We start from the raw sequence: 22,679 nt of genomic DNA on the forward strand, positions 1-22,679 counted from the left end.
ACCATTGCCGCCCTCCCCTCAAAAAAGGTGAGAACTGACTAAACTACTGGTACTTAGACCATGTACAGAAGGAACTGAAAATGGAAACAGAAACACGTCTGTACAGAGCAGAGTGTCAGACAATAGCTCACTTTAGTAGAGGGCAATAAATGCCACATGAGATGATCACCTCAGCAGAAAACTGTAAGTAACGGGGACTTGCAGGAGAATTGAACAGTTGTTTCTGCTGACTCAGTAAAAATGTCTTCATTTTATAATTTGTGGCCTGCATGCTTGTAAATTAAGATGCATTGAGTTGTCAAGTAATGGACTTGTCTGGTTTGTAGGTAGGAATTTAAGCCAAAATTGAATGCAACATTCCCCCAGAAGTAACCTGGGATCTGTGCCATAAAGCCTAAGGCAAAGGTTACATGAATTTGGATTACTAGGTTAGAACTAGGCTATTGAGCCTTTGCCTAGAAAACCAATTAGAGGATTTTAGTCTTGATATAGCAGGGAATAGGGAGGCATTATAGCCTATTGATTTGTTTGGAATTAAGTGTGGCAATACTATATATAGAAATGTCTAAGAAATAAAGTATGGTAGCAAGGAAACTGGGCATGTGACTATTGTAGTAATCTAGGGGTGAAGAAAACCTGAACAGCAATAGTGGCATGAGAATGGAGGTGAAAGAATAAATTTAAGATATTTCAAAGGAAAAAAATTGTTGAATATCATGATGGGTTGGATAAAAGGGAGGTGTAAAAGATTATACATTTTCTGTAATGGAAGACAATGGAGTTATCACTGAAAGAAAGGAGATAGTTAAGAAACTAATTTAAGGCTGGGTGCGGTGGCTCATGCCTGTAATCTTAACACTTGGGGAAGCAGAGGTGGGTGAATCACTTGAGGTCAGGAGTTCAAGACCAGCCTGGCCAACATGGTGAAACCCCACCTCTACTAAAAATACAAAAATCAGTCAGACGTGGTGGCTCATGCCTGTAATCCCAGCTACTCAGGAGACTGAGGCAGGAGAATCACTTGAACCTGGGCAGTGGAGACTGCAGTGAGGCAAGATCATGCCACTGCACTCAAGCCTGGGTGATAGAGTGACTCTGTCAAAAAAAAGAAAAGAAAAGAAACTAGTTTAAGAGGGGGAAAATGTGTTCCATTTCTGCAATATATTTAAGGTGATATTTAGACATTAAGCTTGAAACGTCTTCATTTAAGGTCGCTGGATATACAGAACTGGAATTCTATGTAAAAGTCAGGCTGGAGAGGTAAATTTGGCAGTTACATAAGGCTGATAAGGGTAGAAAAGCTCACTGAAGCTCTTTATGAAGGACAGTGGGTCCCTTTTACAAAAATATATGAACACATTTATGTAAATAAACTATCATTAGGTATGTAATCTTAAACATTTCTAGAATTGAATAAGAACTCTCCCTTTTTTCCTTAGAGTGTCGTATCTCAAGCCTGTGCCTGTTAGAAAACCCCTACACTTACATCAATTATGAGAGTCAATGACTGAAATGTGTTAATACTCTTGAATCTTTCCTTCTCTTAATAAAACCAAGATCTTTCCCAGTTTTAGGCTAAGGGAATGAAATTGAGAACTTAAACTCAAATAATTCAGTCAGTTAAAACTTTATAAAATTGACATGGCTTTAATTTCTCAAATGGAAAGCAAGTAATTGAATTGGGGGAAGTGTGCTAGTCTCCAGTTTCAAGAAACAGTACGGCACAAAGACCTGGCATTCTAGCTGAAGAGCTGTAATAATAAACAGAAATTTGAAAACCAGGAAGACAAGTTTTCCAAGAGTGCAACTGTGGCATTTCAAAGAAGATTTAACAAGAAATTCCGGAAGATGGCCAAAAATAGGTTTAGATAATTGAGATTCTCTATTTGAATACTTGTTTTTGATGGAGAAACACACTTAAGAGGAAATGAAGGTTCTGTCTAAGATCTGAAACTTTTTCTCACCCTAAAGCAGGTTTGCTTCTGAAGAAAACTATTAGCAAAAAAAAAAAAAAAAAAAATCAAATAGGAATTCAGTGCTGCTTAGATTGTAGGAGTTTAAAAAGTGACCAACGCAACCTTTTTAGAAAATTAATTGAAAGCAAATATTTTTGTTTTCTAGGAGCAAAACCTTGTTTTCTAGGATTCCTATTCGTAAAATTAAAGTATCACTCTGTTTATCCAGTTATTACTTGCCATGAAAAATAGCCTTCCAGCATCAGACAGAAATACGATGTTACTCTACATCTTTAATTGTTTTTTATTCCAGTCATAAAACAGCTTCTGAAATTGATTTTTAATATGGTCTATTTTAATGATATGTAAGGAAACATAAAATGTTAATCTGTGTTTTCAAATTAGCCTTGTAAAACCTCAGTAATATGTCTTCTGGATATATCAGGATCTTTTGGACCATTTTACCTTAATTCTTGAACCACTTGATTAATCCAAATTCAGTAAACTTATGACCTCAAATTGAGTTACCCAGAACTAGGAATATTTCTGTATTTCATCCTACTTACATCTGATTTACATGCCTGGTCTGCTAACTTCTCCTTTCTTTTCATGACTCCTAAGTTATGGAGGTAAGTGAAGATTTACTATCAATTATAGTCATGTGACACTCATTTTGAACTTATATTCTCTTAGTTTTTTTAATTGCTAAGCATTCTGATAGCATTACATTATTCTTAGTAAATTAAGTATATCCCAATTTTAACTGGACTATTTTACTATGCTTAAACATACAATTTTGTGTAATTTGCAACAAGTTTATATCCCTATATACATCTATATTTTCATCTCCTTTCCGTATGGCATTACGCAAGTAAACTTCTTTTTTTCTTTTTTTTTAATGGAGTCTCATTTCTTCGCCCAGGCTGGAGGGCAATGGTGTAATCTCAGCTTACTGCAACCTCTGCCTCCCAGATTCAAGCAATTCTCCTGCCTCAGCCTCCCTAGTAGCTGAAATTACAGGTGCCTCCGACCACACCCGGCTAATTTTTGTATTTTTAGTAGAGACGGGGTTTCACCATGTTAGTCAGGTTGGTCTCGAACTCCTTACCTCAAGTGATCCGCCCACCTTGGCCTCCCAAAGTGCTGGGATTACAGGCGCAAGCCACTGCACCTGGCCCCAAGTAAACTTCTAATTGAAAATACTCTGGGGTACTTTCTGTAATCTGTAACTTGAGTCAACTCTTTCAGATTGTATTATTTAAATTATCCTCATCCGTCTTTGAATCTACTATAAATCTTGTTTTTCCAAGCATCTATTTACTGAGACTGTAGTTTACAAATGTTTCAGTTCAGCTCACTTGAGCTTGTTAGATGCCCAGCACAGTGGGGGAGTATGAAGACCACTATAGCACAGTGTCAGTCTTCATCTTAAAATAACTCATGGAACCTTAAACATTGCAGCCAGATTTCCTCAGGGTCTCTTATTACAAAAAGGGTAGACCAGGTGCAGTGGCACACGCCTGTAATCCCAACACTTTAGGAGAGTGAGATGGAAGGATTGCTTGCGCCCAGAAGTTTAAGACTAGCCTGGGCAACATAGTAAGACTTCATATTTACAAAAAAATTTAAATATTAGCCAGGCATGGTGGCATGCATTTGCAGTCCGAAGTACTCAGGAGGCTGAGGCTAGAAGATGGCTTGGGCTCTGGATTTTGAGGTTACAGTGAACCATCATAGCACCACTGCACTCTAGCTGGGTGACAGGGTGAAATCCTGCTTAAAAAAAAAGCGTAAAACAAATCTCTCCGATTTGGCCTCATACGTGTGAACCTGAAGAAATTCACATTCTTTCCAGAAGTGTTGTGAGATGATGAATAATAATATGAAATGAAACAGTTATTTGGTATGTTTTACCCTACTGATAAAAAGCCATTTGTTTAATAAAAAGCCATTTGCTTTAATGATTTCTGGATTTTGAGGTGTTGATGTGAAATCTGAAGGTGCAGAAGACTACTTACCTAAAAGCCTTGTGTGGTTAGACAAGTCTTAAGCACATTTTAGTTTTGGGAGGAAGGTCCTATTTATTTTGCTATCTGTTTAGTTCTGTTTTCATTCTGTGCCATGCTTAATACCGATTTTCCATTTTCACCCATATAAGATTTTAGCCTTTTATCCATGAAAATATTTTTATGATTGGATCTCATAGTTTAGTTAAATATTAAGGTATTTTAGATGATGATGTTTTTTGATAAAATTTGTACTTTTCATTTATAATAGGCCCAACAGAAATCTTTTTTTTTTTTTTTATTTTTTTTTTTTGAGACAGAGTCCCATTCTGTCACCTAGGTTGGAGTGCAATGGCATGATCTCGGTGGAGGCTGCAACCTCTGCCTTCTGGGCTCAAGCAATTCTCCTGCCTCAGCCTCCTGAGTAGCTGGGGACTAGAGGCACATACCACCATGCTCAGCCAATTTTTGTAATTTTTGGTGGAGACGGGGTTCCATCATGTTGGCCAGGCTGGTCTCCTGACCTCAGGTGATCCACCCACTACAGCCTCCCAGAGTGCTGGGATTACAGATGTGAGGCACCTCACCCAGCCAGAAATCCTAATAAGTCTTGAGGTATAGTTCTACAGCAAAGCCAGTGATTGTGATTTTTGTTGTTGATTTTTTTTTTTTTAAATAGAGAGATGGGGGTCTCACTCTGTTGCCCAAGCTGATCTCGAACTCCTGGGCTCAAGGGTCCTTCTGCCTTGGACTCTCAAAATGCTGGGATTATAACCACCAAGCCCAGCCCAGTACTTTTGTTTTTTACTAGGTCATCGATATTCCAGAAATCTAAGTATTTTTAGTAATTTTTAAATTTCCTATCTTTATTTCTGAGCATTTGTTTAAAAATGCTAAGTCTGATGCCACACTGCTGTCTCCCATGAGTCTTTTGGTTCCAAGAAGGTAATAAAATTTCATAAATGTATTTTTGAAAATTTCCTCACAGTAGCTTCTACATTGCTAAACTTGCCATTACAGTCAACTTCCCTAGCACAGAGGAAAAATAGCAGTAGAATATAGAAGATTGAGTGCTCTTAGCAAATCCTTTATTACCCCAGCATAGTCTCTAGTGGTGTAATTCTCTATTGATGTGAACATTTCTATTATTTATGATAGAGAATCAGTACAAAAGTTTATAAAGCAATGAAGTTTATCACTTGTAAATGGTATAAATGACAAATTAGAAACAGATTATGATTTCCTAAACCATGTATTTCTCAAGCTGCTTTCTTGTGACCATTTTATACTACTTCAGGCTCCTGATTTCAAATACATTTTAAAAGCAACCTAAATAGGCCAGGCACAGTGGCTCACGCCTGTAATCCCAGCACTTTGGGAGGCTGAGGCGGGCGGATCACCTGAGGTCAGGAGTTCGAGACCAGCCTAGGCAACATGGTGAAACACCATCTCTACCAAAAATACAGAAAATTAGCTGGGCGTGATGGCACGCACCTGTAATCCCAGCTACTCAGGAGGCTGAGATGGGAGGATCACTTGAGCCTGGGACATTGAGGTTGCAATGAGCTGAAATTGCACTATTGCACTCCAACCTGGGTAACAGAGTGAGACCCTGTCTCAAAAAAAAAAAAAAAAAAAAAAGCAGCCTAAATTAATCTTGACTTTACCATACCCTAAGAACTCTTTGTAATTACAACTTGGATATTAAATCCAAGAGTAAAATTAAGCATTAGAGCTCTTTTTCAGAAAAGATTTGTAGGGAGAACTTCTAATCACTTATAAGGTAAATTATTGAGGTTCAAGAATCATAAGCTAAAATCTTGGTGCCTTGGCTAGGCATGGTGGCTCACACTTGTAATCCCAGTGCTCTGGGAGGCCAAAGTGGGAGAATCACTTAAGGCCAGGAGTTTGAGACCACCCCGGACAACATGTGAGACCTCGTCTCTACAAAAAATAAAAAATAATTACCCTGGCATGGTGGTGTGCGCCTGTAGTCCCAGCTACTTGGGAGGCTGAGGTGGGAGGATCACTTGAGCCCAAGAGTTTGAGACTGCAATGAGTTATGGTTACACCAGAACTCACTACAGCTTCCAACTCCTGCACTCCGACCTGGTGACAGAGTATTATATAAAGATTATTAAATAAATAAAATATTTGGTGCCTTGCCAGAAATGAAACTGTGATTGATAAAAACATGCTGGGGCCGGGCATGGTGGCTCACGGCTGTAATCCCAGCACTTCCGGAGGCCGAGGCGGGCAGATCACGAGGTCAAGAGATTGAAACCATCCTGGCCAACATGGTGAAACCCTGTCCCTACTAAAACTATAAAAATTAGCTGGGTGTGGTTTTGCATGCCTGTAATTCCAGCTACTCAGGAGACTGAGGTAGGAGAATCACTTGTACCCAGGAGGTGGGGGTTGCAGTGAGCTGAGATCGCACCTTTGCACTCCAGCTTGGGCGACAAGAGCGAAACTCCATCTAAAAAAAAAAAAATGCTGAAACAAACAAACATAAGTGGGAAAATACGGGAGGCCCAACTATTTTCTTGTTAACATATAATATTTCTACATATTTATTGGGTACATGTGCTATTTTGTTACATGCATAGAATGTATAATGATCAAGTCAGGGTACTTAGGGTATCCATCAGTTTGAGATCAATTTTTTTTTTTTTTAGACAGTCTTACTCTGTCACCCAAGCTAGTGTGCAGTGGTGCAATCTTGGCTCATAAGCATTCATGAAGAAGAGTAAAGGAAAGATGTATTGAAGGTAGAACATATACCAAAGCACCAAGTACATGGAGTTGTCTAGAGAGCAGCAAGCATTATGGCTTAAGCACAGTTGGGGCCTGGTTGCCCAGAGGTGGCATGGTAGCAGATGAAGCCAAGAGTTAGGCTGAGTATAGATTTGGCTAACATGTATGCCCTAAATATGTAATGAAACAAGAAAAATGACAATTTCTCTTAAAAAGAGAATAGACAACTTCATTTCTTTATCTGAGATTGCTCTGGTATGATGATAGTCTCTGGTTCTGGTGTTTCGTTCATGATGAGCGCTTTAGGGCTTTTTATCTTTTCAAAGCTATAGCATTCAGTTTTGTCTTCAGAGGATACTGTTCTAGTGCTGACCAAATGAAAGCCTTCCTTTAATAAAGTATCAATCAATAAGCCGAGGACATTTGTTCCATTGGCCAATTTTCAGTTATCAGGTTTTATAGAAACATACCTAGGACACACAAAAAGAAGCTTAATTATAAAGCATCCCTTTAATAACTAGCAAAACTATACACATAAATTTGACTTACAACCTCAAAGGCATCATACCGTCTCAAGACAGATTTTTTTTTTTGAAATTTCATTTACAAATCCAAATCAGTAATTTCTTTTTTTTTTTTCTTTTTTTGACATGGAGTCTCAATCTGTCACCCAGACTGGAGTGTAGTGGTGTGATCTTGGCTCACAGCAACCTCCGCCTCCCAACCTCTGCCTCCCAGGTTCAGGTGATTCTCCTGCCTCAGCCTCCTAAGCAGGTGGGATTACAGGCACACACGGCCATATCCTGCTAATTTTTGTATTTTTAGTAGAGATAGAGTTTCACCATGTTGGCCAGGCTGGTCTCAAACTCCTGACCTCAAGTGATCTACCCCCCTCAGCCTCCCAAAGTGCTGGGATTACACGCATGAGCCACTATGCCAGGCTGCCAAATCAGTAATCAGGTGCTGAAAATCGAGACCCTGCTGTGATTTTGAAAGTCATTTCAATTCCATATTTAGAAGTAAATGAACACTCATCAATTTGATTATTTTCTAAAGAAAACATTTGATCAAACAATTAAATTGTCTTATTTTATATAACTATTTCCAATTTTGTTTTGAATTTGCTACTAATTAGTTGATTGAATCAAATATTTCAATGAGTGCTATGCACTTACAATTTCCCTTCCAGATTTAATCTTATCAGTTATTAGCACTGACATTATGGATTTTCCTTTGTGACTTACTCCTATCAAATCTACCTTTTTTTTAAGTGAAAATTTGCAGATATGAAATGTCAAGATTTTATTGTCACTTTTTATGCAATAACTCTCCATTGTCAAGGAGCATAACTTGGGGTCAAAAGCCTCTGGAGTGGAAAGAGCAAAATCTTCTATTCACTAAGGTGCTCCACAGAACAAATGCAGTACACAGAATCAATTCAAGAAAAATGCACATGAGGAGGCGGAGCTTGCAGTGAGCTGAGATCGTGCCACTGCACTCCAGCCTGGGCGACAGAGCGAGACTCTGTCTCAAAAAAAAAAAAAGGAAAAGAAAAATGCACATGAACTTTTCAGATTAGCTATCTGTTGGCTTTAATAATGTCAGCATAGGCTGGGCACAGTGCCTCACACCTGTAATCCCAGCATTTTGGGAGGCCGAGGCCGGTGGATCACCTGAGGTTGGGAGTTTGAGACCAGCCTGACCAACATGGTGAAACCCCATCTCGACTGAAAATACAAAAAGTAGCCAGGGGGGTGGTGCATGCCTGTAATCCCAGCTATTTGGGAGGCTGAGGCAGGAGAATCGCTTGAACCCCAGAGACGGAGGTTGTGGTGAGCCAAGATCACGCCATTGCACACCAGCTTGGGCAACAAGAGTGAAACTCCATCTCAATAATAATGATAATGATAATGTCAGCATAACATATCTGCATGGACACAGCTTTATGACTCCTTCCTTACCTGCCATCAAAGATGTTTTCATAAAACTCTTTGTGTCCTCCCACCATTAGTTTATGAGACATGAAGAAAAAGCTAACTTAGATTAGTTCAGGCAGAAACCTAAACCATCTGTAGTTTTAAATGGATAAAATGATCCTTGGGGACATCCCTAACCTTCTTCTAATGATCACACTTGAAGTAGAGTGGTTTTTGTAGTTCACATTTAGAAACTCATTCTAAGCAAAGAAACCAATAGTAAAATCTAAGAATTACCAAACTACAATGCACATCTCAAAAAATGTTTATTATGTTTGATACAACAGATTCTCAATATTGGCAAATCATTCCACTTACCCCCAAGCCCCAGATCTTGACTGTATAGTCTAGAAATATTTGTCAAAGAGAAAAAATGTTACAGAACATCTCATAAAAGAATTAAGATACAAATAGTATATACAGATAGTAGATAGTAATAAAGCGGAATGTACTTGCAAGAAATCACCTAGCTAAAATACTTGATTCCCTATGAGGACAAATTGAAAAATAAAAGATTTCAAGCACACAAAGAAAGGACAGAATAGAAGAAACCAAAGGAAAATAGAAAGTCTAAACTTATTTTTTAAATTTAAAAGCAACTACACTTTTCCATTTGAGCCAGTTCAAAAAGAAGTCAGATAAAGACTCTAGAATCCTATGACCAACTATAACTTGAGCTTGATAACACAAATGGCCATCTGAAAGATGCAAGCCAAGTATTTCTAGTACTATGACCTTGAGAGATAATAACTGAGCAACCTGCTAGATTAACCTTGAGTGGTAAATCATATTGATAGAACAAACTGAATAAGGTGAATGATACACCAGACAATTAGGCACCAATTAGGCTCACTTCTCCATTTTCCAAACCAACCAAAAATATCTGAATAGACAGATTCAGAGCAGGGAGTGAGCAAAAAATAAAAATGATTGCTAATTAGGCAATTATATACTAAAAGTGGGCCTTTTAAGGCCAGAGTTTTCATCCCAATTACTAGAGATCTCCATAATGTCACTGTATTCAGATTGGCTATCTCTACTTTTAAATTGGCACTGTCTGGGCCGGGCGCGGTGGCTCAAGCCTGTAATCCCAGCACTTTGGGAGGCCGAGACGGGCGGATCACGAGTTCAGGAGATCGAGACCATCCTGGCTAGCACGGTGAAACCCCGTCTCTACTAAAATACAAAAAAAATTAGCCGAGCGAGGTGGCGGGCGCCTGTACTCCCAGCTACTCGGGAGGCTGAGGCAGGAGAATGGCGTGAACCCGGGAGGCGGGGCTTGCAGTGAGCTGAGATCCGGCCACTGCACTCCAGCCTGGGCAACAGAGCCAGACTCCATCTCAAAAAAAATAAAAAATTAAAAATTAAAAATAAAAAAAAAAATAAATTGGCACTGTCTACAAATTAACAAACATTTATGGAATGGAAAATATTTTGAGCTCCAAACAATTGAATACCATTTGGTGATGCAAGAAAATGCTAATTTTTAAAATAGCTTCTGATTTTGGAATTATGGAAGTCTAAATGTTTTCTCACTTTAAAATGGAAAAAACTTTTGTGCTGTTTCTAAAACACACACACTTAACATAAAAAGGGCACTCTGTACACACAGGAACATCCCAGTTTTAGTTTCTAATCATGTTTTTCAAGATAACAATTACTTTCTCCAAATGCATGGTTTTTAAAGAGTATTTCGTATTTCCAGGACATCTTCTTTTGACCTAGTGTGTTTCTTCTTAAAAATCAATGACACTTTTTTCTCTAGGTTTCTGACTTTTTGAAGCATGATCCCCAAAGAGGTCATAATCACTCAAATTTTAAAAACCAAAAAATGTTTCATTTTTGTTAAAGTATCCCATCAATTAAAATAAAGTTGTACAGAGGTTTGAGATAAAGATAAGGTATTAGATTTTCTTCACAATCAGCCTACTACCTTGACTGGCTCTCTTTTCCCAAAATGACATTTCAACCTCTTTGGAAGGGCAGGAAGTTATAAAATGTAAATATTTAAGAACTGTCATACTCGGTTATACTACCTAGTATCCTCCAGTTGGTAAGCAAGACCAAGGCGTGTGTTATTAAGACAGAGAGACACTGGTATCCTTCCTGTTGACTACTGCTGAAGTTAAGAAAATATCTTAAAATACGTCTACCTTTACCAAAAAAAAAAAAAGTATATTTTAAATGCTACCAATAAAGAACACATGCAGGCTTTTCTTTTCCTCCTAAAAACTAAAGCCAGCTTTCACAGTTGGTAAAATAATGGTAGGACAGCATTAAGACATTTTACGGGGGGAAAAAATGTTTGTGACAGCAGAGTGGAAATCAGCGTTAGGATCCAGCCAAGAACAACAGAGGGAGTAAGTGAAGAATTGACTCAGGAGCAACTAACCTTAACATACTGACAGCCTATCCCAATATTTTGAGTTAAGAGCCAAGGCTGTAACAGGATACCAAATTTGCCAGGAGATATATCTGTCTTTAAGGGTGTTTAAAAATACAGTCAGCTGAAGGAAAAACAGTAGTTGAATCATAAGAACTGAAAGAACAAATTATATAGTATGTAAGGAACTCAAGAGAAACCAGTGAGCGAGCCTTTACTTTATATGAACCACTGAATCTCTTAAAAATAAGGCAATTCTTTTGTAAGTCAAATTCATTATCAATGGAACATAATCTATTAAATTATTTTCTCCTATGATTTGAATGTCCATAGTCTCTGTTTTTTTTGGGCAGTCTTCATTTATTCCTTTTGTCCCACCTAATAATAGCCCCTTTCACTCTAACAAGTATCCCAGTTTAGAAAATAATTATTTGGTCATTCTACCCAACTCCACTGGTTACCCCAAAACATTATTTTGAATAATCATCTTTTCCAAGAGAAGTTACAGGCCTGAGGAACTTCAAGTTTTTACAGAAAACATCACAAACTGGTATACAAGAGAAACACTGCAAAGTACAAAATACCTGACTCCAGTTTGGTTATCAGTACTGCTGTCAGAACCACACTGGAAAACCAGGTCATGGTAAGAAGGTCTTTGTGGAGGCAGTGGAAGTTTAAGGTCATCTGAGGAGGGAAAGAGTTACTACTCCAGGTCGGCGCTGAAGGTTGTTCTGTAAACACTGTAATCCTCCCAGTTAGCATCTCAATTGTTTTGCTGCAAAAGCCAAACACCCTGAAAAAAGCTTGAGTGTTCCGGCTTAGGAAATGCACCTCCACAAGAGCAGGTCTTGGCTGTAGCAGGTACTGGTTTAAGAGATCAACTAGAGAACGAAGTTCATAGAAAAGAGCCTCTCTCTGAAGCCTAAGATAGTCTGAAAAGTCAGTGGGTAATAAAAGCTGGTGAGTTCTCAAAAAATCTAAGATGAAACTAAATAAAACACCATCTCTGTCTACAAAAATCTGGCCACCAACCATCTTGAATTCTTGGTCTCTGCCATCTAACATGCATGCCAACCGAGAAGCAGGAAACTGCTTTATCGTAGAAAACCTGGTCGTGAATATCTTCCCTCCCACATTCAAAGTGACCAGTTCCTGACTACTCATTCTTCCCTCACTTCAAACTAGAGGTGACCATCAGCCACACTTAGGAACTATCAACCTATAACCTTAAATGTTGCTAGTTATACATGATTATACAACAGAGGAGAGGGAAGAATAACAAAAACCAGAGACTTAGATTCCCAGGAAACTACTGTAAGGTAAATAGCGTATCCATGGCTGTGTTTGCAAATTTGAGTTGCCTGGGAACTTGCAGTATACAAAATGAAAAAGCAACAGATGAGGAACTAAATAGTTTTAAGGAAAACTGCCAATATATCTGAAGATAGACATCAAATAGATCCCTTTCCTGTCTTACATTTAAAAAATTCTCCATGAAAACCTGATAAATTTAACACTATATAGATTTTTTTTTAATTACTGGGAGGGAAAAAGCACTTCTCCCTCCCCATACCTGTCTAGCACGCAGAGGCTAGACTTACACGTTTTTCTTAATTTCTTATGATCTCCTTAGCAATTTAGTGGCTAAATCATGAATTACATGTTAGGAACGCGACAGCCATTACCTCGCCTGGCAAGCTCAATTTGACTATTTTCATGGCTAGAAAGAAATCATTTCTTCTGTGCTTTAAATTTGGTTGCGACCTTTTATCCTGTCCCCATTTTCATTACCTCCTCTCAACCAAATTAAAGGAAGACTGAGGTAAAGATCTCTATTTTCAGAAAGTCTATTCCACTTAATGGGCTTTCAAGGAGTATCTTACTCTATGCCAGAACTAAGGCAGACTAGAGAGCAGTTACAAGGTTACTTCTTTGTTATATGAATTCTAAGCAAAGTGAGTTTTTTTATTCCATGAGAGGGTATCTTTATCTCCTGTGAGCAGACAGAACAGCGTTAGTGTTCAGCTGGTTACTTTGTGATAGCTGACAGACTGTTTTATCTGTTGTCAAATTAGCAACTACACTAAACATTCTTTCTGTAAGCAAGTGGATTAGTTTGGTTGTACACTTGCCATCTTTGGAACAAAACAACACATAGCTGCAAGAAAAAAAGGTAGTCTTCCCATTTCCTGCTCTTGCCATGTGTTTCAGAGAGAGAGAGAGAGAGAGAGAGAGACATGTTTTTGTTTTTTGTTTTTTTTTTGTTTTTTTTTTGGTCGAGACTGGGTCTCGCTATGTTTACTAAGCTGGTTTCGAACTGGAACTCCTAGCCTCAAATAATCCTCCCACATCACTGTCCCAGAATGCTGAGATTATAGACATGAGCCACCATGCCCAGCCACCTGATCCTTTTTAACGTATCTATGCTTTTGCTTGCATAGCCACGTAACATTTCTAGTTGATCATCTTTGGTGAAAACTACAAAAACAAAGGAGAAAAGGGCAGACTGAAAGCTCCTCTCTCCTAAAAATGTAAACTTATCACAAGAAAATGCCAGGTTTTGTATGTACCATTCAAATTTTGGTGATAATTAACTCTGTAGAAAATTTTGGAAATCTAACTCAGTACCCTCAGTTGTCTCCCACGCGTGCGTGTGTGGGAAATCTTCTACACTATCTTTCCTTTTTTAGAGCATGTTCACTGTCAAAAAGGTGCTTTAAGAGTAGTCTTTGGCTGGGCACAGTGGCTCACACCTATAATCCCAGCACTTTGGGAGGCCGAGGTGGGCAGATCACGACGTCAGATCAAGACCATCCTGGCTAACACGACGGTCTTAAGAGACAGTGAAACCCTATCTCAACTAAAAATACAAAAAATTAGCTGGGCGTGGTGGCACGTGCCTGTAGTCCCAGCTACTCAGGAGGCTAAGGCAGGAGAAACGCTTGAACCTGGGAGATTGAGGCTGCAATGAGCCGAGATCGCACCACTGCACTCCAACCTGGGCAACAGAGCAAGACTCCATCTCAAAAAAAAAAAAGTGGTCTTCACTGCATGCTTGATGAACAGTCACTATTATACTACCTATACCTCCATTAATACAATATTAGATCATATGATCTCTCACCTATTTTTATCACAGCATAAATACAACCAATATTTGGGGTGGATGCTTATTTCAAAAGTACTCTTTAAACAAAAAAGGGTTCAGGCCTATACTAAATTTCACTTTTATCTTTATGCTACCTAACATGTATAGGAGATTATTTCTGGAAGGAATACTTTTGGAGGAAAATATGTGACTAGAATCATTGACCAAATCTGAATGACCACTCTCTATTCTCTAACAATTTCTAACAAAAGAGAACTGCATACTTGAAACAGATTTTATAATAGTTTATATTTGCACACAAATTCTGCCGCATTGTTCAGTACCACCAACGTAAAATTCTTGAATCTTTCATTGAAAATGAAAAACCCATCTGTCACCTGTTCCCAGTAAAAAACTGATTGTTCTATAAAATCGACTGATTTAGTCAGATAGGAACTAAAGTTTGAAAGACAGTCTTTCCAAGTTGCCAGGTCATCAAATAATGACCATTCTAGGAACATGGTAGGACCAAAGAGAACGACAAGGCCAAGCAGGACTAGCAAAAATAACTTATAAAAGCTCCAGGGAATCTTGTTAATGAATGTGCCAGTGTCTTGAGGCAAAGAAAGTTTATCCACATCAACTAGTTTTATGTCTTCCCATTGACTGGTATCAAAGTTCTTCATTAAGGGGCTTGCAGGCAAATTAGAGGGAGGTAAAGGAGTTTCCTTGATTACTTTGATTTTCTCCCTGAACTCCTGCATCTGTTGCAGAAATACAATGGGTTCTGACACATCTTTGAAAGCCTCAGCAATGTTAAAGGCCATCCGTTGCTCCTGCAAGATGGTGTTGAGTTTGTTGATCTCTGGGTCATATGCTTGCATAACAGCAAGTTTCATGGTCTCAAAGTCAGACAGAATTTCATTCTTCTTTTGATCCAATGTGTGTTGTAACTTCTCAAAAAATTCCTTCACTTTATCTGAATCTTTAGTCAGTAACTGTAGGGATTTCCTCTTACTAGTTTCCAAGGTATCCAAGCGAGAAAGAGCATCTCCCCGACGCCAGGTCTCAAAGCTCTGGAAGAGGGACTCAAAGGCATCCCTTTCCTGAGCATAGGCATCTTCAATAGAACAGAAGACATGCTTGGTGTGGTCCCCACGAGTAGCACAGATCCCACAAATCAACTGCATATCAGTCAGGCAGAAAATGTTGAGAGGCTGCCCCAAGTGTCCTTTGCATACTGGCATTTTGGGAGAGATCTTGATCTTGTTATACTTTTCCACAATACCCTTCAGGGAGTAATTAACCTGCAGGCTATTAATTCCAGTAGCTGAAGTTTCCTTACGGCACGTAGGACACTTGAAAGGAGCTGGTCTCCACAAGGAATTCCGCACACTCCCCTCTAAGATCCCTTCTAAGCATTTTTTGCAGAAGTTGTGGGAGCAAGGCAAAACCCGTGGATCATCAAACAGACTACAACAAATAGGGCACGTGAGATCTTCTTCAAGCAGCTCCATCACATCCTACCAGAAAAAAAAAAAAATTATTTTACTCCAATAATCTCACCACTAGGACTATGTAATAATTAGAGGAAACTGTCTTCACATTAAAATGATCATTCACTGAAATAACCAGCCAAACAAAGGAAGTGAGAATTGGTAAGGGAATGCACACCAAAGCAAATTTAATCCGCTGACACTAGAACATGCTCCTTTAATAGTAAGGCATCCTATACACAGGCCTTTGTGTGGGCTTTCCAACAACAGTCTTTGGATAAGACAGACTCAGGACTAGGACAACTGCAAGTTGAGCCAGCAGGACCCAAACAATTGTTTTAAAACAGAGCTAACTACTGACAAAAACAAGGCTATTCAGTGTCTAACAGAATGAGCTCTTTACTCTGGGCCCACAAATATAAAATGGTATGTTATATAAAAGAAAGAAGCACAGAAATATAAATCCAAACATGGACTCTCATGCAGACTTTATTATGAATTGGCATATTTTTCTATTTCAAAGGCAAGATTACAATTTTTAAAATCACAGGTAAAAGCACAAGATAAGAGTTGCAATTCACTCTTCTAGGTAGGAGAACTAAATGAGGTTTTTTGTTGTTTTTAAACCACCAGAACAGTAATCGAAGCCATTTTGTATTATCTAGAATCATCAATTTTCACAATGTGGTGGGCAAAAACCTGGATGTCCCTCTTTCGGGGCATCTGTGAGATCAAAACTGTTTTCGTAATAACACTAAGATGTTACTTGCTTTTTGCACTGTCAACATTTGTACCAATGGTGTAAAAGCAATGGTGTGTAGACACTGCTGAAGCCTTAGGGATCGAGCAAAGCTGTAAGAAGCACTGAACTGTATTCATTATCACCACCCAAATTAGGGTTGGAGTACCGGTTTCATTTAAGAATGTTCTTGATGCAGCAGTAAAAATTACTCATTTTACTAAGTCTTGAGCCTGTGTACAGTTTTTTAATATATTGCGTGACAAAATAGGCAGTACACATAAAGCACTTCTGCATACCAGCAGATGTTGTCTGGAGAAAAAGCACTTAAGTGATGAGCTGCAAGCTAAACCAGCTGCTTTTTTTCATGGAACACCATTTTTACTTTCTGAAAGAACAAATGATAAACTCTGGCTATTCAGACTTAGCTACCTGACATCCTCTTGGAAAAAAAAAATGAGCTTGTTACTTCAAAGAAAACAATTGACAGTATCTCTTGCTAACGAAAAGGCTGGGTTTTATGTAAAAACTGGAATTCTGGAAAACATTTTATATTTATGAGCCTGACAGCTTTCCATTAATTAAAGACTTTTATGATGAGATGGGTAGTGATATTAATGAATGTGAGGATTTTTTGAGGGGAAAGGAGTACTGTATAATGAAATCTGTCAATATTTGGAGATCTGCAAAACCCAGTGAATATTATTTCAAGTCACTAATGCATGTTATAAATCAGGCATGGGTAAAAGATCCATTTGAGGTTCACGAAAGACCAACAGGTTCATAAATACAATTTCAGATTCCATACTCCAACAAAGAAACTAGCACTTGCTGAGTTTTTGTAGAGTATCAAAGATGATTCAGGCTGGGAGCAGTGGCTCACGCCTGTAATCTAACACTTTGGGAGGCTGCAGAGAGTGGATCGCTTGACCTCAGGAGTTCACGACCAGTCTGGGAAACATGGCAAAACCCCACCTCTAAAAAAAAAAAACAAAGAAAATTAGCCAGCTGTGGTGGCATGTGCCTGTAGTCCCAGCTATTCAGGAGGCTGAGGTACGAGAATCCCTTGAGCCCAGGAGGCAGAAGCTGCAGTGAGCCGAGATGGCACCACTGCATTCCAGCCTGGGCAACAGAGTGAGACCTTGCCTCAAAAAAAAAAGAAAAAAAAAAGATTAACTTACCTGAAAAGGCTAAACAGTATTCCTTCCTTTACCAACTCTGTATCTGTGTAAGCCTAGATTTTTGTGTACTTCCTTTTTTTAAGAGATGGGGTGTCTCGCTCTGTCACTCAAGCTGGAGTGCACTGGCACGATCATAGCTCACTGCAGCCTTGAATTACTGGGCTCAAGTGGGATCCGCCCAAGTAACTCAGACTTCAGGTGTGCACCACCATGTCTAGCTAATTTTTAGTTTCAGTGGGTTTTTTTGTGTTTTGTTTTTTGTTTTGACATGGAGTCTGACTATCACCCAGACTGGAGTGCAGTGGCGCTATCTCGGCTCACTGCAACCTCTGACTCCCGGATTCAAGCAATTCTGCCTCAGCCTCGCAATTAGCTGGGCCTATAGGCGCATACCACCACGCCCGGCTAATTTTTGTATTTTTAGTAGAGACGGGGTTTCACCATGTTGGCCAGGCTGGTCTTGAACTCCTAACCTCAGGTGATGCATCCGCCTCGGCCTCCCAAAGTGCTGGGATTACAGGTGAGAACTACCATGCCCAGCCATAGATTTTTTTTTTATAAACTATGTTGCCCAGGCAGGTCTAGAAATCCGGCCCTCAGGCAATCCTCCCACCTCCACCTCCCAAAGTGCTGGGATTACAAGCATGTGCCACCACACCCAGCCTTCTTTGTATATTTCAACCAAAATAATTTATTGCAACAGGTTAAATACAGAAGCAAACAAAAGACTCCAGCTGTCTTCTATTAAATAGCCATTCATTACAGGCCTATATTGCAATGCCATGCTACTCTGTATTTTGTTTTGGAAAATTGTTATTTTCCTAAATTATCTGTTAACTTGTAATGGGCTTATCATTGTTATTTTAAATGAGTATTTTTTAAAAATAGTTTTAATTTATAATAGAGTAAATATCGACAGTATAAAACATAAAAAATTTCTTGGCATTCTCAATTTTTTTTTTTTTTTTTTGAGACAGCTCTTTTACCCAGGCTGGAGTGCAGTGGTGCAATCTCAGTCCCCTGCAACTTCTGCCTCTTGGACTCAAGCCATCCTCCTGCCTCAACCTCCGAGTAGCTGGGACTACAAGCATGCACCATCACACCCAGCTAATTTTTTTTCTTTGTAGTTTTTTTTGTAGACACGAGGTCTCACCATATTGCCTAGGCTAGTCTCAAATTGCTGGGCTCAAGTGATCCTCCCTCCTCAGCCTGCCAAAACACTGAAATTACAGGCCAAGATTCTCAATTTTTAAGAGTGTAAAAGTGTCCTATGACCAAAATATTTGAGATCCCTGATGTAGGCAATGCCATTTCTCAATGCAGGTTTATTATTTTTCATTTTTAATTTGAGAGACAGGGTCTTGCTCTGTTGTCCAGGCTGGAGTACAGTGGCCTAATTATAGCTTACTACAGCCTCAAACTTCCGGGTTCAAGCAGTCCTCCTGCTTCAGCTTCCTAAGTAGCTAAGACTACAGGCATGCACCACCACACCTCGCTACTTTTTTTTGTAGAGACCAGGTCTCACTAGCTGGCCTCAAGCAATCCTCCTGCCTCGGCCTCGCAAACCACTGAGATCACAGGTGTGAGTCACTGCACTAGGCCACAAATTTATTTTAAACATACATTTATCTCTATAGTTAAAACACCAAGAGTACTATATATTTCTACATTGTTTACTCAGGGATATATACACATATCATATTATCACCAAAATAATAGGACTTAGTAGGCCATCTGTAATAAAAAGTGAAATATTTTAACAGTAACTTCAACAGCCATACATGACTGGACTATATCTAGAAGGTAAACAGTATTTAAAAGACAAGCTGAACTTGCAGGGTTAATATTTATTGCTTTTTTTTTTTTTGAGACTAAGTCTCGCTCTTGTAACCCAGGCTGGAGTGCAATGGTGTGATCTCTGCTCACTGCAACCTCCACCTCCTGGGTTCAAGCAATTCTCCTGCCTCAGCCTCCAGAGTAGCTGGGATTACAGGCACCTGCCACCACGCCCAGCTAATTTTTGTATTTTTAGTAGGGACGGGGTTCCACCATGTTGGCCAGGCTGGTCTCAAACTCCTGACCTCAGGTGATCCACCTGCCTCCCAAAGTGCTGGGATTACAGGGGTGAGCCACTGCGCCTGGCTTTTTTTTTTTTTTTTTTTTTTTTTTGAGACAGAGTCTCACTCTGTCTCCCAGGCTGGGGTGCGATGGCGCAATCTCGGCTCACCGCAACATCTGCCACCCAGGTTCAAGCGATTCTCCCGCCTCAGCCTCCCCAGTAGCTGGGATTATAGGCACCTGCCACCGCACCTGGCTAATTTTGTAGTATTTTTAGTAGACACGGGGTTTCACCATCTTGGACAGGCTGGTCTTCAACTCCTGACCTCATGATCCACCTGCCTCAGCCTCCCACAGTGCTGGGATTACAGGCATGAGCCACCGCGCTGGGGCCTAAGTTTTTATTTATTTATTTATTTTGAGACAGTCTCCCTCTGTCACCCAGACTGGAGTGCAGTGGCACAATCTCGGCTCACTGCAACCTCTTGCCTCCTGGGTTCAAGCGATTCCCCTGCCTCAACCTCCTGTGTAGCTGGGAATTACAGGCGCCCACCACCACACCTTGCTAATTTTTATTTTTTTACTGGAGGCAGGGTTTCACCATGTTGCCCAGACTGGTCTCAAACTCCTGACCTCGAGTGATCCGCCCACCTCAGCCTCCCACAGTGCTGGGATTACAGGTGTGAACCACCACGCCCAGCCAGTTTATGGCTTTATATTAGATTGTAAGATACATGTATTTATAATATATAACATAGGGAGAACTAAAGCAAAGATTATTCTGTCTCAAATTTAGTGTCATATTGCAAAAAAAAGTGTAACAGCTGATTTTTCTGAAAAATCCTTTGTGATATGACAAATCATATAACCTTTGAAAAGCATTGGGAAGAGAATGGCTATAGAGACTAAACTTTGTCTTCTGAAAGAGGTTACCACGCGGTTGTAAGACACACAAACTTTCAGAACAGTGAAGTCAAACTTTTGATGATCTGCCAACCCCAGTCCCGCTCCACACTTTTCACTTCCATTACTGTCATCTTTTGCCTAAGAATTCTACACAAAGGCCAGATTTTTGAGAAGGCAATAGAAACAGGAAAGTGGTAAGGGCAACACTCAATAAAATAAACCTAATTTACTCATCTTTGCAATGTTAATACCTGCAATGTTAATACCAGAGAATCCTATCCAAGCATATTAAATAAGAAGAAAACAAAGAATATACCAAGTGATTGGGTGGGATGAGGAGGAGAAAAAGGACACTGAAGGCAAAGAGAAACTATGAAGAAAATTGAGGATACAAAACAGGGGCCAAGAAGAATTTTCAGGCAAACAAATGTGACCAAAAGTGAAAAGGAAAATGTCACACACAGGAAAACTTAAAATAATAAACAGTCATCCCAAGGTCATGATCAACTTACAGCTCTTAAAATGAACCAGAGGGAAAAAAAATACCTATTTGGAAAGTCTCTTTTTTAAAAAAATTGCATCAAAATTACAATAGATCCTCTTGTTTCCTTTTTAGTGATTTAACTTACAAATTTTGGTTTATAATTTAAAGATTCTTATTTTCATTCACTTTAAAATCTAAATATTTCTGGCCGGGCGCTGTGGCTTACACCTGTAATCCCAGCACTTTGGGAGGCCAAGGTGGGCAGATCACCTGAGGTCAGGAGTTCGAAATCAGCCTGGCCCACATCGAGAAACCCCGTCTCTACTAAAAATACAAAATTACAGGCGTGGTGGTGCATGCCTGCAATCCCAGCTACTCCGGAGGCAGAGGCAGGAGAATCGCTTGAACCCGTGAGGTGGAGGTTGCCGTGAGCCGCAATCGCACAACAGCGAAACTCTGTCACAAAAAAAATAAAATTAAAATTAAAAATCTAAATATTTCCTTTTCTCTTCTTCCTTTAGTTTTATGCCTTTTTTTTTTTTTTTTTTTTTTTTTTGGAGATGGAGTCTTGCACTGTTGCCCATGCTGGAGTGCAGTGGCGTGATCACAACTCACTGCAACCTCTGCCTCCCAAGTTCAAGTGATTCTCCGGCCTTAGACTCCACGAGTAGCTAGGATTACAGGCACCTACAGTCATGCCAAGCTAACTGTTGTATTTTTAGTAGAGACGGGGTTTCGCCATGTTGGCCAGGCGAGTCTCGAACACCTGATCTCAGGTGATCCACCCGCCTCGGCCTCCCAAAGTGCTGGGATTACAGGTGTGAGCCAACACGCCCTGCCTATGCCTTCTCTTTATACTCAAAACTTTCTCTAAGACAAAACTATGTGACCACTTCCACAAGTGACGAATACCTGATCCAAGAAACCTTGGTAGACATCTTTGTTGCCTTCAAAGTTTTAAAGGATAATATAGGTTACAGCTTTTAATCTCATAAATAAAAGGTACTCTTCACAGCAAATTAACTTACAGAATCTTAAAGTATGGCTAACACAAAATCTGAATAATCCACCAAGCTTACTCCTTTGACATGAACTAAAAAAGCATACATCCCCTCCATCTCTTTTTTGGGGTTTCTTTTTTTTTCTTTTCTTTTGAGAGGGAGTCTCACTCGTCGACCAGGCTGGAGTGCAATAGCGCCATCTCGGCTCACTGCAACGTCTGCCTCCTGGGTTCAAGCGATTCTCCTGCCTCAGCCTCCTGAGTAGCTGGGATTACAGGTGCCTGCTACCACACCTGGCTAATTTTTGTATTTTTAGTAGAGACAGGGTTTCACCACGTCGGTCAGCCTGGTCTCGAACTCCTGACCTCAGGTGATCCGCCCTCCTAGGCCTCCCAAAGTGCTGGGATTACATGCATAAGCCACCGCACCTGGCCTTTTTTTTTTTTCTTTTCAAGACGGGGTCTCTGTCGCCCAGACTGGAGTGCAGTGGCGCCATCTTGGCTCACTGGCAACCTCCCCACCAGCAACCTCCGCCTCCTAGGCTCAAGCAATTCTCTTGCCTCAGCCTCCCGTGTAGCTCAGATTACAGGCATGTGCCACTACCACCTGGCTAATTTTTGTGTTTTTAGTAGAGACGGGGTTTCGTTAT

The 22,679-nt window shown here is 39.8% G+C and overlaps 2 protein-coding genes across 2 annotated transcripts; both read right to left on the minus strand.

Moving 5' to 3' along the window:
* Nucleotides 1–6,947: 6,947 nt before the first annotated feature.
* Nucleotides 6,948–12,241, minus strand: LOC105490734 (potassium channel regulator). Its single transcript, XM_011756628.3, is given in 3 exon segments — nucleotides 6,948–7,188; nucleotides 11,662–11,750; nucleotides 11,753–12,241. Coding segments are annotated over 3 exon segments (819 nt in total).
* A 2,214-nt stretch (nucleotides 12,242–14,455) lies between these two features.
* LOC105490735 (tripartite motif containing 13) lies at nucleotides 14,456–15,682 on the minus strand. The gene has a single exon (XM_011756633.3). It carries the CDS (start codon nucleotides 15,680–15,682, stop codon nucleotides 14,462–14,464), a length of 1,221 nt encoding a protein of 406 aa, XP_011754935.1. The 3' UTR covers nucleotides 14,456–14,461.
* Nucleotides 15,683–22,679: the final 6,997 nt, after the last annotated feature.

Source organism: Macaca nemestrina, chromosome 16, assembly GCF_043159975.1.
Source record: "Macaca nemestrina isolate mMacNem1 chromosome 16, mMacNem.hap1, whole genome shotgun sequence".
NCBI lineage: Eukaryota > Metazoa > Chordata > Mammalia > Primates > Cercopithecidae > Macaca > Macaca nemestrina.